Source organism: Cynocephalus volans, chromosome 6 (assembly GCF_027409185.1).
Source record: "Cynocephalus volans isolate mCynVol1 chromosome 6, mCynVol1.pri, whole genome shotgun sequence".
Taxonomy (NCBI): domain Eukaryota; kingdom Metazoa; phylum Chordata; class Mammalia; order Dermoptera; family Cynocephalidae; genus Cynocephalus; species Cynocephalus volans.
In genome coordinates, this window is record NC_084465.1 from 152,247,456 (window position 1) to 152,262,820 (window position 15,365).

The 15,365-nt window shown below is 36.0% G+C and overlaps 1 protein-coding gene across 11 annotated transcripts in view; it reads left to right on the forward strand.

Moving 5' to 3' along the window:
- Positions 1 to 15,001, forward strand: part of CREM (cAMP responsive element modulator) — an 88,576-nt gene extending 73,575 nt beyond the window's left edge. For 3 of the 11 annotated variants that reach the window (XM_063098706.1, XM_063098710.1, XM_063098714.1), the window contains 3 exons: positions 1,840 to 1,875; positions 5,787 to 5,943; positions 10,650 to 11,055. In XM_063098706.1, the coding sequence (XP_062954776.1) occupies positions 1,840 to 1,875; positions 5,787 to 5,943; positions 10,650 to 10,794 (338 nt within the window). In that variant the 3' untranslated portion in view covers positions 10,795 to 11,055. The other 8 variants (XM_063098708.1, XM_063098712.1, XM_063098715.1 and 5 more) reach the window with 4 other exon arrangements.
- Positions 15,002 to 15,365: the final 364 nt, after the last annotated feature.

Consider the following 15,365-nt stretch of genomic DNA (forward strand, 5'->3'; position numbering starts at 1 on the left):
GCTGAAAAAGGAGAAGAACTTTCTGTGCATTCTCACTGATACACACAGGGCAGGTACTATTACACCCATATTATATATAACTGAATTCAGGTCAGAATGGGTAAATTACTCCTCAAAGCTAACAAAGCTAGCAAGTGCTGAATCAGTTTGGGGCTTCAGACTCCTTCTCTGGTTCTGTTCATACCATATTACATTGCTCCTCAAAATTCACCTGACATTGGTAAGTTAATGCTATTGTAATAGCTGAGTTACAATAGCATGCTACACACTGCTTATAAAATATATAAAATGAAATTAGCATTATTTATCAAAATAGATTTTTTTCTAGAGTATTATTACTGTAATAGGACAATAGAGCATATATTTGCCATTATACAGAACATTAAATATCAGTATTCACAATTTTCCCATCTTTTATATAGACTTTGACTCTAAGATTTTCACTTAATAAAAAACTTAATTAGGTCCCTTATGTCTAACTTACTTAGCTTGATTGTGGTAATCAGTGTCACTATATATGTCAAAGCATCACATTGTACACCTTGAATATATACAATTTTTATTTTTCAATTATATCTCAATAAAGCTGAAAAAGTATTTAATGATTTAATTCTATGTGGTCTATGTGTTACAGTAATTGTAATAGATGTGAAAATGTCCAGGGCTCAAATAGTCATTTTAATGTAGGATTTAATTTTCCCAGAGAAAATGGAGCAATGGAGAAGGAAAATTTTTCTGACAGTGTAGGGACACCAGGAATGGACAAACAGAATTTGGGTATTAAAAGCACTGGTGTGGTGGTAGGGAGGGAGAGAACCAAGAAACAAAAGTAGAGAAGATGTCAGTAGCTTATTGGAGCTAGGGAAAGAAGCCTCCTGCTTATAAGCATGATTTCTAAGTTACCTCTGTTGCTTACTTAGGTGTTTTTTTTTTTTTTTTTTTGTCTTTTTCGTGACCGGCACTCAGCCAGTGAGTGCACCGGCCATTCCTATATAGGATCCGAACCCGCGGCGGGAGCGTCGCTGCGCTCCCAGCGCCGCACTCTCCCGAGTGCGCCGCGGGCTCGGCCCCTTACTTAGGTGTTTTTAGGATTAGTGACACATAGTAAAATGACATATGAAAGAAAGTAGGAATTCTCTCTATAAAAATGTTTTTATTCAGTTAATGTGCCCAGTACTACAGACATCTCAATAAATAAATAAATACAATATTCAAACAAAGAAAATCACCATCATTTGAGATGTTGATAAATTGTTTCACTTTAGAAGCTGTCAAGATAGGCATTTGGCTGCGTTTCTTATTTATGTCTTTGTTTCCTACTCTGACTTACAGGGTTTTTCAGTTTTTTCTTATACCAGTCTGATGAGAGTGTATCATTTGGTCATTTGTGATTGTCCACCTTTGAGGTTCTATTTTAAATGATTATATACATGGAAAAGGACATTTTATGTTATCTTTAAATAATTTATTCTCTAAAGGGATGTAACAATATATTATAAAATTTAAAAGTTTTTTAATAGGTATATTTTAAAACAAAATAAGGAATAAGAGCTATACATTTTGATTCCCTAGGTTTATTAAAAGGAAACTCCAGGGGAAAATGTATTTATGGATGTTATATGTCTTTCAACTAATATACAGTATATTGGAACATTGTCTTTAAGAACTTAAGGAAGGGAAGAGGAAGGGAACTAACATTTACTGAATGCCTACCATGTGCCAGGCACTGTGCTAGACACTTTGACATACATTACAGAGTTTGTTGTGAGTAGACACTTTGACATACATTACAGAGTTTGTTGTGAGTATTAAATGAGATAATGTATCCCCATTTTACAGATGAGGAAACTGAACTTGCCCCAAGTCACATGGCTGGTAAGTGGCAGAGCTGGACTAGAACCCAGACTCCAAATCCCATGTTTTTTCTGCTGTACCGTGTTTAAAGCTTGCAAAGAGAGGTATGAAGTTAATGACCATGAATTAAGAGTTCTAGGAATTTTCTTTTCCTACAAAATGTTTGATACTAAACCTAAAAAAAAATTTTATGTCAAGAGTTAGATGGTTGGAAATACTATAATTAGAACAACTCTGCTTCTAAAGTGCTACAATAGATGTAACTAAAGTGTATTTAAGGGAAGATTTAGGAAATAATGTCTTTTATCAAGAAAGGTCACTGTGAGTAAATACATAACATCTTGTAAGGCTTTCCATGTCTTAGTGTTAAAGACTTAAAGACTTAGCTATAATAATATTCTATAAGAAAGACTTTATTTTAAACATTACAGATGACAGTGAGCTTGTGCAAAACCCTAGAAAGTTCAAACTTTACTTCATAATGCATGCGTAAGCCCATGAAGCACCCATTATATGCCAAGTACTGTGCTAGATTCTCGAGGTTACCGAGGTAAAGGAGGTAGTATCCCTGACTTGTCTTAAAGTTTTTGCTTGATGAGAATCAAATTAACGTATAAATCTTATTATCTTTCTTCAATCATGCTTTTTAAGCCCACACTGATGACCCATATATTTTCAGAATATGAAAATGAAATTCTAAAGTAAAAAATAACTTTGACACTTTTAGTAGTTAGATGGGACAGGAATTGGCCTTTATAAAAATACAGGAATAAGAGTATGTCATCAAAAAATGTAGGATGGTTCTTTAAACTTTGATCCTTGGTATCAAATCTGCTGTAAGTTACTACTGAATTTATAAATATTAGAAACTTGAACCTAAATAAGATAAACTCTTTTTTAAATAACTTGTTTCAAAAATAAAACTTTTTGACATTTAGATTTCCTCAAAACAAGAGATTCTCTTTGCCCATATCTTTTTAATGTACTTTATTAATAAGATGATATTTGAGTATATAGAGTTTATCCATTGACCATTAGAAGTATGTAATCACATAGATTGTTTGGGATATTACAGAAATTTATACTAATTCCTACTAATTTACACTAATTCCCATTTCTGCCTTAAATTAATGAGCTATGATCTTCTGATTTTTGTTGAAGGAAATAAAATGAATATATATCTAAAAATTTGTAATAAAATTAAGTTTGTTATCTAACATCTGAGAACTAACACATCCACATATATCATCCCCTTTCAAGTTTTTTTTTTTTTTTTTTGGACCGGTAACGAGATCGCAACCCTCAGCACGGTGTGGTCTGCACCGTGCTCAGCCAGTGAGAGCACCGGCCATCCCTATATAGGATCCGAACCCGCAGCCTCGGCGCTACCAGCGCCGCACTCTCCCAAATGAACCACGGGGCCAGCCCGAAAGTGACATTTTTTCTGAGTTATTGCTCATTGTGTTTTAAGAATGCTTCTTTTGGAATTGCCATTAGCCTTCGTGGCACCAAATTTGGTCCTTTGAGAGTGAGTGTGGCTTTTGGAAGCAGGCAAACGTTGTTTAAGACCATTTCTGGTAAATATGAAACCAATGAATGAATTTTATTTTTCATCTGTGAAGTATTTCCACCCTGTTCCCCCTTTTTAAAAAAACATGGTTTTTTAAGAAAACTGGCTTTTGTATATCATGTAAGCCTTCTGCTCTAACTTTGTATTATGGAAACTAGCAAATGTATACAAAATTAGAGAGTATAATGAACTTCTCTGTACCTTTCTATTAATTTTATTGCACTTCCTTGTGAGCAGCGTTTGGAAAGAACAACCCTAGACCAAGGTCTGCATTCATGCCGCCTGAAAATGTCAACAGGGTGACATGTAAACCCCTCATTCGTCACTGATTGTTCTCATTTCGGGAAGCCTGTGTAGCCTCCATCTGTTCCATTGTTTCAACCTTTATTGTCCCATAACCACCTTCTCTGGATGTGGGTAAAGAGAAGAGAGAGAGAACTATGTTATTCCATGGTCCACTTCATCTCCTGTGACAATATGATTAAGATATTTTTTAAAACATTTAGTAAGTTAGTTTATAACTGGTTTTTAAATGATCTTCCTAAATATTTCAAAGCTATAAAGTTTTCTATGACATATGTTGAGACATCTGTGTATACAGTAATTTGAATAGTCACATAAAATTTAGGACTTTTCCAAATTTATTAATAGAGATTTTGCTGGTGACCATTAATCACAGTTGCTACTTATCACCATTGTTTTTTAAATTACATATAGAAGGAAGAAGCAGTACAACCTTATAAAATGGTATTTTTACTGTTGATACAAATGGTCTTCCCTCAAAACCATGTTTTTTATTATTTTATTCTTTCACCTAATTCTTGAGCCCAGGGTGGGGAGGCAGGCAGGGGAATTGGCATATACCCAAATAGGAGCACATAGGTAGTTAATTTTTGTTTAATTTTTAAAAACTCCTTGGCTGTTTTCAATAATAACATTCCATTTAGGTGAAAAGTCTTTGTCTCCCATTTGGGTAAAATTTGGTTCTTACTCAAAGGGTATAATACATTTTAATGAAATATGGAAGTGCTGTATTTTCTCTTTTGATTGGCATATGGTTCAGACCAACTTTTATAGGATTTAATAACTTGGGGCGTGGGGGGAGGCCTTTTCCTTGCATTTAGCTTTGAGAGAGCATGAATTTTGTAATATTTCATCAGAGTATCAAATTAACTCTGGACCATACATTCTCAAAGTTGAAGTGTTGGTGGTAGAAACATCTTTCAGCACTGAAATCCATCTGTCTTTTCTAGGAAGCTAAGTTTATTGCAGTAGATAGACATACTTTGAATATAAATTAGGAAACTCTGAGAACTTACTTTTAGTATTCAATCTGAATACTAAGTAAATATTAAATCTTTTAACTTGATGATTATACTTAGAGATATTTTTTAAAAAGAATACTTAGAAATGTATTATTATCCTGAGAAACCTAAGACAAAAATTATCTTTCCTTAAAGAAACCAGTTTTAAGTACAGCTTTGCTGTTTTGTTTTGTTTTGTTTTAACTGAAACTGCAATGAGCTAGATTCCATTCAGTTCCTCAATCATTTTCTGGCCATAGGATTTGCACTTAAAGACATTCAATAACTGTTTCAGGCATGATAATAGGGTATAGGAAAATCTCTTAACTGAAATATTTCAGAGGATGGAGATATTCTGCTTAATTAAAATTTCTACAGTAGTGTCCTAGAGCCAGCTCCCACTAGCTTGCTAGAGCTGATAGTTAAATTTTCAGCATCTCTGTGAACTGTTGTTAAAACAACCATTATTAAAAATTACACACACATGCACAAATATACTCTTAAATTACATTAAAATCATTAGTTCTCAAAACTCATTTCTAATTATTTCATCTGTGCTCTTGAGGTTCTTTATATCTATTTTATCCGTATGGTATGCTACTTACTGTGTGTCCCTTTCCAACTCTACATTCAGTGAAGTCACATAGGTAGCTTGAAATTTACCATGGTGAATCATGGGGATCATAAAACACTACAGATCAGGGCTCCCCCACTTAGAGAGCTGTTTCTTAAATGTCTAGCAGCACACTACTGATTTTAGGCTAAATGAACTATCAGCTGAAAAGCCTGCTGCCTTTAACCTTTGATAAAAACCTATCTAAAATGTGTTAAGACATTTTTCTACCTAAAATGTATAGAACGTGCTGAGTATCATGGTTCCAAAGCTGAAGAAAACCTTTGACACTTAAGATTCTTGCAGTGCTCAGAATAATCATCTTAAACATTACAAGATTACCTCTTATGCCATGTAAAAAGTATGTTATTTCCAGGTCAATTTTAAATAAAATATCAAATAGTGACTTGTTTATATAAGCTTGTAATATTTTGCTTCCTTGCAGCCACCACTGGTGACATGCCCACTTACCAGATCCGAGCTCCTACTACTGCTTTGCCACAGGGAGTGATGATGGCGGCCTCACCAGGAAGTTTGCACAGTCCCCAGCAACTAGCCGAAGAAGCAACACGCAAACGAGAACTGAGGCTAATGAAAAACAGGTAGGACGTTTCACTAGAAATTAGTAACCACTTGCAGGACACAATTTATTTCTGTGGGGCTTTTACAAAAAATTACACTTTTCCTAAGTGTTTCTCCTGAGTTAAATGTTATGTTGCATTTTATGTGGGTTTGTGCTCTGCACGTGATGATGATTAGATTACCTTCTAGTCAGAATTCCTAGCCATTAAACTATTTCATTAGTAGGAGGTACATCCCTATGTGTTGTAAGGGTAATATCCAAAAGATATATTAACTTTTTTGTAAAAATGATAGAAGGACTTTATCACAAATAAGGATTTATTTTGTGAAGTAGGTGATAAGTATAGTTTTTTGCTTCTTTATGAGCAAAATAAATTTAAGTGTGAGTTAATATTTTCTAAGTTTTTTACATGTAGTTGCCTATTTTGTAAATTTTTTTCTATTATATTGAAATACATATTTGTTCTGGTAAATTTTTGTCAAGTGTAAATAAATATAAAATAACAAAAAGAATTAAAATCACCCATAGCTCCACCACTTAGAGATACCTACTAATATGTGTATTTCCCTTCTGCTCTGTTTTTCTCTCACTTATTCTCGCTCCGTATCTCTGTAATTTTATTATTAAGCAGCAGTATATCATAAAATGCTATTTTCCAAAAAATTTTTAAAATTTAAACTTAAAATAAATTTCACTTACATATTTATTGGTTTAGTTTTAGTTATGGAGAATGGTATAAATTAATGTGATTTTTGAAATGAACAGAATTGTCTAAGAATTTCCCAATAGTCTTGTCACCTTATTCCTAAGTGTTAAATAATGTCCTCATTGTAAGAAAACAACACATTTCAGAAGGTATCATGTGCTTTCCTGTGATCAGGACCACATGGTGGTAGTTAATTTAGGAGGTGTTACAACCTAGTGAATCTAGAAATTGTGGCCCCTGAGCCCTTCAGATTCGGTGCTAAGTTCATCACAGTCCTTGTAACTGAGTGTGAACCAGAAGTAGCTATATTCAGTTTATTAATAACCTTTTAAATGTCACAGTTTGATATATTATAGGAATCTTTAAGTTGGCTACTGTTCCTAAGCTTATTAGTTATCATAGATCATTAGATGGAGTTTTGTAGACTGGTGAACTCAACAGATAACCAGAAGTAGGACTGTAAGATATGGACATCTTGATTAGTCTTTATTCCTTGTTTGCTCAGTTGTGCTGGATTCATACTTTTTATCATCAGCATTTTGCTCAGAAATCCTAAATGAGCTGATGGGTGAAGCTAACACAGCATCATACTTATTTGATGGCAGTCTTATTATTGAAGATCCCTAACTTTGATCTTATGGAGAAATGCAGATACTTTAAAATTGCACTTTCTGAGATCTCAGGAGCTATGAGTATAATTGCCTCTCTGGTCATAAAATGTACATTGTGGAGTTCAGTTTAGAAATATAAGGTATGATAATAATGCAAACTGTAAAATTGTTCATTGATGTCTTGTTTTACCCAGAGGAAACAAAAGGAAGAACCAGGAAGTAGTCTTATTATTTCCCTTTTGTTGTATTTCTCTACCTTTATTTTTATTTATTTATTTATTTAGCAGCTGGCTGGTTCGGGGATCCGAACTCCTGACCATGGTGTTATATAACACTGCACTCTAACCAACTGTGCTAACTGGCCAGCCTCTACCTCTACTTTTAGATTTTAAGTTTGTCACTAGAAATACCAAAATGAAATAGATAAAATATTAGGCAGTGGGTTCCTATAAATGTGCCACACAACTGCCTACACATACATATGTAATACCCCTGAAGAAAAAAAAACACAAAATTTTAGGTTTTAAAAAATTAACAGATGATAACTATTAGATAGCATTTGTGTTTGGCCTGCAAATAACCAAAGGAAATGGAGGCTTAAACTTGTAGGTGTTTTTTTGATCTCATATAACGTATCTGGAGGTATGTACAGCCAGAACAAAGGCTCAGCAGTGTCATCAAGGTTCCTCTGCCCTGCTCTGTCATCTTCAGCATCTTCTACCATACATTCTTATGATCACAGCATGGCCGCTGCACTCCAGACACTGCACCAGGCAGGAAGAAGGGAGAAGGGCTAGAACCAAAAATTGGGGTTGGCTAAGTCTGGCTCTTCTGAAAATCCTTCCTAAAAGACCCTCCTAGCAACTTTCACCTATATTTCATTGGCTAGAAATAGGTCTCTAGTCCCAGCTGTAAGGGATTCTGAAAAGGGTATATTTTAGCTCTCCAAATCTCAAGACAAGAGAAAAGCAGATGATAAATGGCTATTAGGTTGCTCAGTGTGTGTTTAGCAGGTTTTAACTGCTTTGTCTCTCTGTGCTTTCACATGAGAATAGGTCTGGTTACTATCCCCATTTTGTAGATGGGGAACTGGGGTTCAGAGAGGTTAAGTAATAGGTTAGTGAAGATCGCATAGCCCAAACTGGACAGAACCAAGATATGCAGTCAGGCAGCCTTTATTCTAGAGCCTGTCCAGTACACTAACACCAGGGTCACCTCAAAAAGACCTCATTGTAAGCTCCAGATTTAACTTCATGGAAGTATGTAGGTTGTGATAATTAACATGAAAGTTCTCTTATACATTCTCTCTTTTTATTCTTTGGCTGGCATCTATAATAGATATTTAATTATATTGTATTTCTACCAATCCAACAACAGTTTTTATTTCTTTACAGCCTTGTTAGTTTTTCCTTTTTGCCATGTATTACCTCTGTGCCATGTATCTCTTCTCCATGCTGAAGATATGTCCAGACAAATGCAAGGCCGGGAAAATGAGCTAACTATTAATAGAAGAGACAGGTGTTTTCCATAGCTGAGAAGTACTTAGGAGTGAACCATCTACTTGTGTGATCATTTAAAGCTTCGTGCTTGGAACATTTTGACTTTAGTAACATGTGTGCACGCATGCGTGCACATATGCACAAATGCAAAATGTGAAGTATGGATATTTACAGTAAACAGCTGATAAATAAAATTTTAAAATTAAATACACCACAAAACTGCTATTAGGTATTTAAATTTTCACTTAATGGTAACTTGTTTTGTAAAATAACTATCTTCCTTCTAGATCTAGAATTTAAGATAATGATTTAATCATGGAAACCTTGGTATTCATAAATGAATAAATAAATATTCCTTTGTGGAAGAGATTTGAATTATGTTCCCAAATTGGTAAATTTGTAAGTGTGCTTGGATTTATTTTTGACTGTGCATCATTAATTAATCAAATGAATTGCTATTTACCAGATTCAATTCACTTTTACATTTTTAATTTTTTTTGTTAACCAGTTGAGAAGTCTGAGAACTTTGTGAGTTCACAGGGTGAGTGTATTGTTCCTGGCTAGGAAGTAAGGGTTGATCTTTTCCTGTAGTTCATTGGGATTTCAAGGTTTCTTTTCTGCTGATTCTTGGTTTCCGTAGAGAAAACACAGATATCCAGTTAGTGAGAGTCAGCTTTCCTAAAAATAAAACAACTGGCCAAATCTGTTGTATGCATCACACTTAGTTCAGAATTACAACAATGCTAATTGGCATTACAGTAACTGGTGTTTAGACATTCAGCACTACTTTTGTTAAAATATATTTGAATGATAATATCTGTTTCAGTATAGGCTCTCTTGATATGAAGGGTACAGATGTACCCCAAAGTCAGTTATTCTGGAATTGAATACTCAAAAATAAAGCTGTTATCAGAGAGTATCTTCTATAGAGGAGTTAAATGAAGTAGTTGCCATCCCCTCCCACCATGAAAAGAAGAAAAGAGAAAACATTGGCTTTATTTATTGTTTTTTGGTGGGATTATGCATGAAAATTACTAACTCAGCTCATCTATTTGTTTGTGTTTGTTGCTTTGGCTGCTGGTCTGTTCTTTCCTTTGGGCATTGCTTATAGTGCTTTAAAATTCATTATATTGGATATTAAATGCATGTGATCAAAGAACAGTCTTGAAATACACTTTTGGGTTATTCAGTAGCTTCCTTTTCATAATTTTAATTGTTGTGTTCTTACATTGTGGGTTTGAATTGTCTGAATTATTGAGCGTTGTGTTACGTAGCCTCCTCCTTTCCTTCTTTAGTTTTCAGAAACAGTGTTCATTTCATTTTGGTTTATAAAAATGTACATGTTTTGTTTATTCTTGTAATTTATTCATGTTGTGTTTTCTAGCCAATAAATCATTTCCTGCAGTCGTGATTGATCTTGTTTAACTGAGATTTAGTCTTGAAGAATAAAAATCTCCAATATTGACATTTAAGGTTTCTGAGGATTAATTCGTATAATCATTTTTGATCAAATAAAATTAACTCATTGTGATGGAATGTGTGGCTTTTGGCAGACAAAAATAATTAAGAGAATTGAAAGGATCTGTAAGTGTTTCTTTAGAAATTCTGGTTGGGGATGTGGTACTATTGTTTTAGTTTACTGAAAATAATTATGGTCATTGTTATCAGGGAATGTGTGCAAATGGAATCATGGAATGCTGGGCAAATTGATTGTGCTCTCAGATCAGTCCTGTTGTCTTACAGTAATCTTACAAAAAGGTATATGCTTGGTTAGATTTGTTATGTGGCTTTGTGCAAACCTTACCTAGGATTGACTGGTTGTTGAGTTTGGGGGGCAGAAGTTCATTGAGCCACTCTGGATTGTGCTGGGAGGTTGTTCCTTTAGTCATGTGCCTTGTGTTGGTTCCAGGGAAGCTGCCCGGGAGTGTCGCAGGAAGAAGAAAGAATATGTCAAATGTCTTGAAAATCGTGTGGCTGTGCTTGAAAACCAAAACAAGACTCTCATTGAGGAACTCAAGGCCCTCAAAGATCTTTATTGCCATAAAGCAGAGTAACTGTCTTTGACTTGGACCTTGTTTACTATGAACTCTAATCACGGCAGGAGATGCAGCAGTTCTACTAATTGCCATGTGGACTTGTGGAAGGGACCTTTGTGACCCTTAAGAATCCAGTTTGGCTTAGTGTTTGAAAATGAATTGGGAATGTTGTTCCAAGATTTGGAATGCAACCATGATCACATTTACCGAGCTTATTACTTCAGTCTGTTTGTCAATAGCATGCAAAAAATGTTTTGTTTGCCCTTTTGCTTCTACTTTTTTCAGGGAAGCTGCTAAAGAATGTCGACGGCGAAAGAAAGAATATGTAAAATGTCTGGAGAGTCGAGTTGCAGTGCTGGAAGTTCAGAACAAGAAGCTTATAGAGGAACTTGAAACCTTGAAAGACATTTGCTCTCCCAAAACAGATTAGTAGAAATATTTAACTATGAACTGATTGCAACGTGCACAGTTGCTTTTGAAGGCAATACAATATATAGCCAGCAAGAATTATGGCTTTTTTCCTTTTTATCATTCATTTTCTTCTCTAATCTCTAACATTCCTAAAATGCTTCACTGTACGTAGTTAACTCTTAGCTATAACTTCAATTTTTTAAAAGAGACAAACTGTAAAAATGTATGTAACAAATTCTTAAAATGCAATATTTGTAAGACTTATTCAGATACCACATATTTGCAGTTCCCAGTCCCTGTGTCATGAATAGTGTCCTATGCAATAAAATTTTTTGCAGGTCTTTAAAAATCATTTTAGGAAAGGATGATCAAAGATAATGCATCCAGCAGTACAGTAAAAATAAACCACAAAAACATAACTCAGGAAAGAATTTTTTAAAAAGTATATCTAATGACATGCCTATATGAGAATAATAGCCTAGAAATGAATTTATGGCCTTTGCAGATTTTTACGTTGGTTGCTTTGTAAAGAAAATACTGTATTGCTGTCCTTGAATGCCACAGTTGAAGAAAGTTTTTAATAGAACCAGGTTGGTTGCACTTTGTAGTGTTTGGTGCTCATTTAAATATCTGAACATTTACTACAGTTTTTACTCATTGTATAATGTAAATGATCTTGTAGAATTTCTTAGTCTTGGTTTAATGTTAAGGCTTGGAGTGAGTTACAAGCCTATTAGAACTGTAATACATACCTTCATGGGTACTAGCCAATTTCTGCATTGGGTCATAATCCTAGCACATGTTCTTTCTGCCATCTCATCAGAAGGACAGCCCCAGAATTTGGCACACAGAAGCACAGAGCTGCAATGAGAGATTCAGCCTTTGTGATGGATGAGACCTTTCTGTAGATGGTCTGGAGATCTCCTCCTGATGGGCCTGTATTTTGAGCTTTAGCTAACAACCACAGGAATTTCAAAGTAAAAATGAAAACAACCCAAGATTTTATTTTTCATTTCAAAACAGCTTGTGGTCCACATTAGATCAGATATTCTTATGTCAGCACATTCAGATGAAATTAATTACAATCGAGACAGCAATGTTATTATTGGTATCTACATTTCATCCTGTTTTTATAATAAAAGGCTTCATTCAAGGTGTAAACCCAAAGCTCTAACCATATGATGTGACGTCACCTCTCATTCACTAACATTTATTGAATGCCTACTATGTGCTAGAGTGTGCTACACTTTTTGCTTCTAATTCTTTGCTTCTAATTCATTTTTTGCTTCTAAACTTCTCATTTGTTAAGGATCCCTCCCACCCCCCAGTTTCAATTGTGGAACTGATCAATGTGTAAAGGGAGTATAAAAACAGAGGTCATATGTATAGTGTCCAACTCCTGCTTCCCCCATACCATGGTTCTTTCCCTATCTGTAACTCCCAGAAGGTAGGATGAGTCATTGTTGGCTTTCTTTAAAACTATTTATTCTTTCTTTAGAGTTTGAGCTCTGAATTTCTTTTATCTCAATTTTTGTCTTTTCTTCTGCAGAGAAGTAAGGTGAGGAAAGAAGACAAGGAAGAAAAAGAGGAAAGGAAAACTCAGAGTTTCAGGTGAAGGAAAATAGTGCTTTGCACTCATTCATTCATTCATTCGTTGTCAGTCAGTCAGTCGCTATAAATCAGTTGTGTTCTCGGAACGGCAGACATGGAGAGAAAGACACAAGAATCAGCAGACAAGATGTAAAAAGTTAGAGGCAGTAAACGCTATGTGTTAGAATTAGAGGAAGATGTAGGCAGGGATTAAATAAAAAACTTCATGCAGGAGGTAGATTTTGAACTGGGGAGGAGGGTATTCTAGACAGGGAATACATGCTCCAAGGAGCTAGAATTTGGGGGGCTGAAGGAGATAAAGCCAGCATTCACATAAGAGTCAATTTCATTTTAAAAAGACGGTGTTGGGAGGGAAGAGAGAGAAAATGAATGTGTATATGTTCTTGTGTATCCTCTATAAAACAGATTGTTATTTCAGAGGAAGGGGACTGTATCCAGTGACTTGGGGCTACAAGTAACAGAAGTCCCCCTTCCTGAACCTAATGACTTAAACAATAAGGAAGTTTTATCACAGTCGTCCCCACATACCCATGGTGTACACGTTCCAAGAGGCTCAGTGGACGCCCAAAACTACAGATAGTACCAAACCCTGGATATACTCGTGCTCTGCACAGATTTTTTTCCTTCTTCACAATTTCATGGATAGAAGATTCCTTCTTACCATAGATTTTAGCAACCTCGGCATATGATTTTTTTCCTTTCTTTATTTCCTTTCTTTATTAAGTCGAGAACTTCTACTTTTTCACTTACAGGAAGCACTTTAAAGCTCCTCTTTGGCTTATCTGAATTACCAGCATCACTACTCTTGTGCTTTGGAGCCATTATTAAGTAAAATAAGGGTCACTTGAACACAAGCACTGCGATACTCCGACAGTGCATTTGATAACCAAGATGGCTTACATGACTAAATGGCGGGCCGTGTATACAGCGTGGTGATGCTGGACAGCGGGGTGATTCATGTTGTGGATGGGACAGAGTGGGACGGTACAAGATTTCATCACTGTGCTCAGAATGGTGAGCAAGTTAAAACTTATGGATTGTTTATTTCTGGAATTTCCCATTTAATATTTTCAGACTGCGGTTGACTGAGGATAACAGACCGCAGAAAGCAAAACTGTGGATAAGGGGGAACTACTGTACCTCACAAAACAACAAGTCCAGCGTTAGGAAGTCCCAGGATTTGCTTAAGTTAGTGACTTAACAATGGCATCATGACCAGATTTTTCCTACCCATTCTGCTCTACTTAGCTGGTTCACCTGATCCTAGTATTGCTGCCACAGTTCTATGCACCAGAAATGGAAAAGACAGCATCCCCCACTTTTTTTGGTCCTGTTTGAAGAGCAAAAAAAACTTGCACAGAAGTTCTTCAGCAGGAGATTCCCTCTGAGTCTAGCCAGATTTTTATCATGACCTTGTTTCTTAACCAATCACTGGCAAGGGGAATGGGATGAAAAACACTGGGTTGCTAGTGAAAATTCAACCCCTGGGGCTGGGGAAAGTTTTAGCTTTTAGATCTGGGAGAGGGATCGGAATCCGCCCCGGCCCCAGCCCCCCGAGAACCCGTGGACGTCACCGTCTGGAACAGTATTGATCCTTTTGAACTTTTTTTTTTAAAGTGTAAATGGACCGTGTTGAGATTTAAAAGGGGTGACAGGGAAGCATAGGGCCATCAGTGTTGAATAAAATTGGGGTTCCGAAAGAATGGTGTGTAGGCAACTGGCAACGTCTGCCACTGGGATGATACGTGAGCACTAAAACTGTTCAGGAAGTTAGGGACAGCTTGTGAAAGGGTTGGGGCTGGAGCCAAGTTCTAAAAGAAGCGCAGGAACTCTTATTCTTGCTCATCTATTTTGTCCCTAAAATCCAAGCTTTTACTACCAAAGTAGCATGATTTGATAGCTCTCCGTTCAGCCTTACAGCAGATATTGCCTACAACCTCCCACTGAACAGAGCAAGCAGGAAACTGGAAGCTTTGCATGAACACTAGAATCCTGTATGTCAGTGTTGCACAGAATCCAGAGCTGTCATGCCTTTGTGTCTTTTTTTCATCCTAAAACGTTTCAGAATCTGGACTTTTGGACATAGTAATAAGTGAGCCTGGATCATGGGGTTACACTACCTCGTTTGTCATATTTAACTAGGTACTTCATCATGCTAAATCATGTGAAATGGGAAAATAAAGGAAATAGACATGTGCCAGTATTTAGATGAGTGAGGACTGTGCTTGCATGAAACTGAGAACATGTGGCATCAGTGATGTACTTGGAGAGAATGGCAACTGTATTATTGCCTGATTCCTTCTTCCTTGCTCAGCCACGCTTCCCAGTTCTCTTCATATACTCACTCTTCTTACGTCCAGTACGTGCTCCTCCCTATGTGCCTGAAAGTCACCTTTAGAAAATTGGATGATTTGTGAAACCAACACACTTTTTCTAGTCTCCACCAAGAGTAATGAAGCAATTTCGACATGCGTGAGGCAAGCAGAGCTGTTGCCAGTTGGCTACCCATGATGTAATGACCTTGACTCTGTTTTATTGTGGTACGCCATGGTTTTCAGAAACTTAAA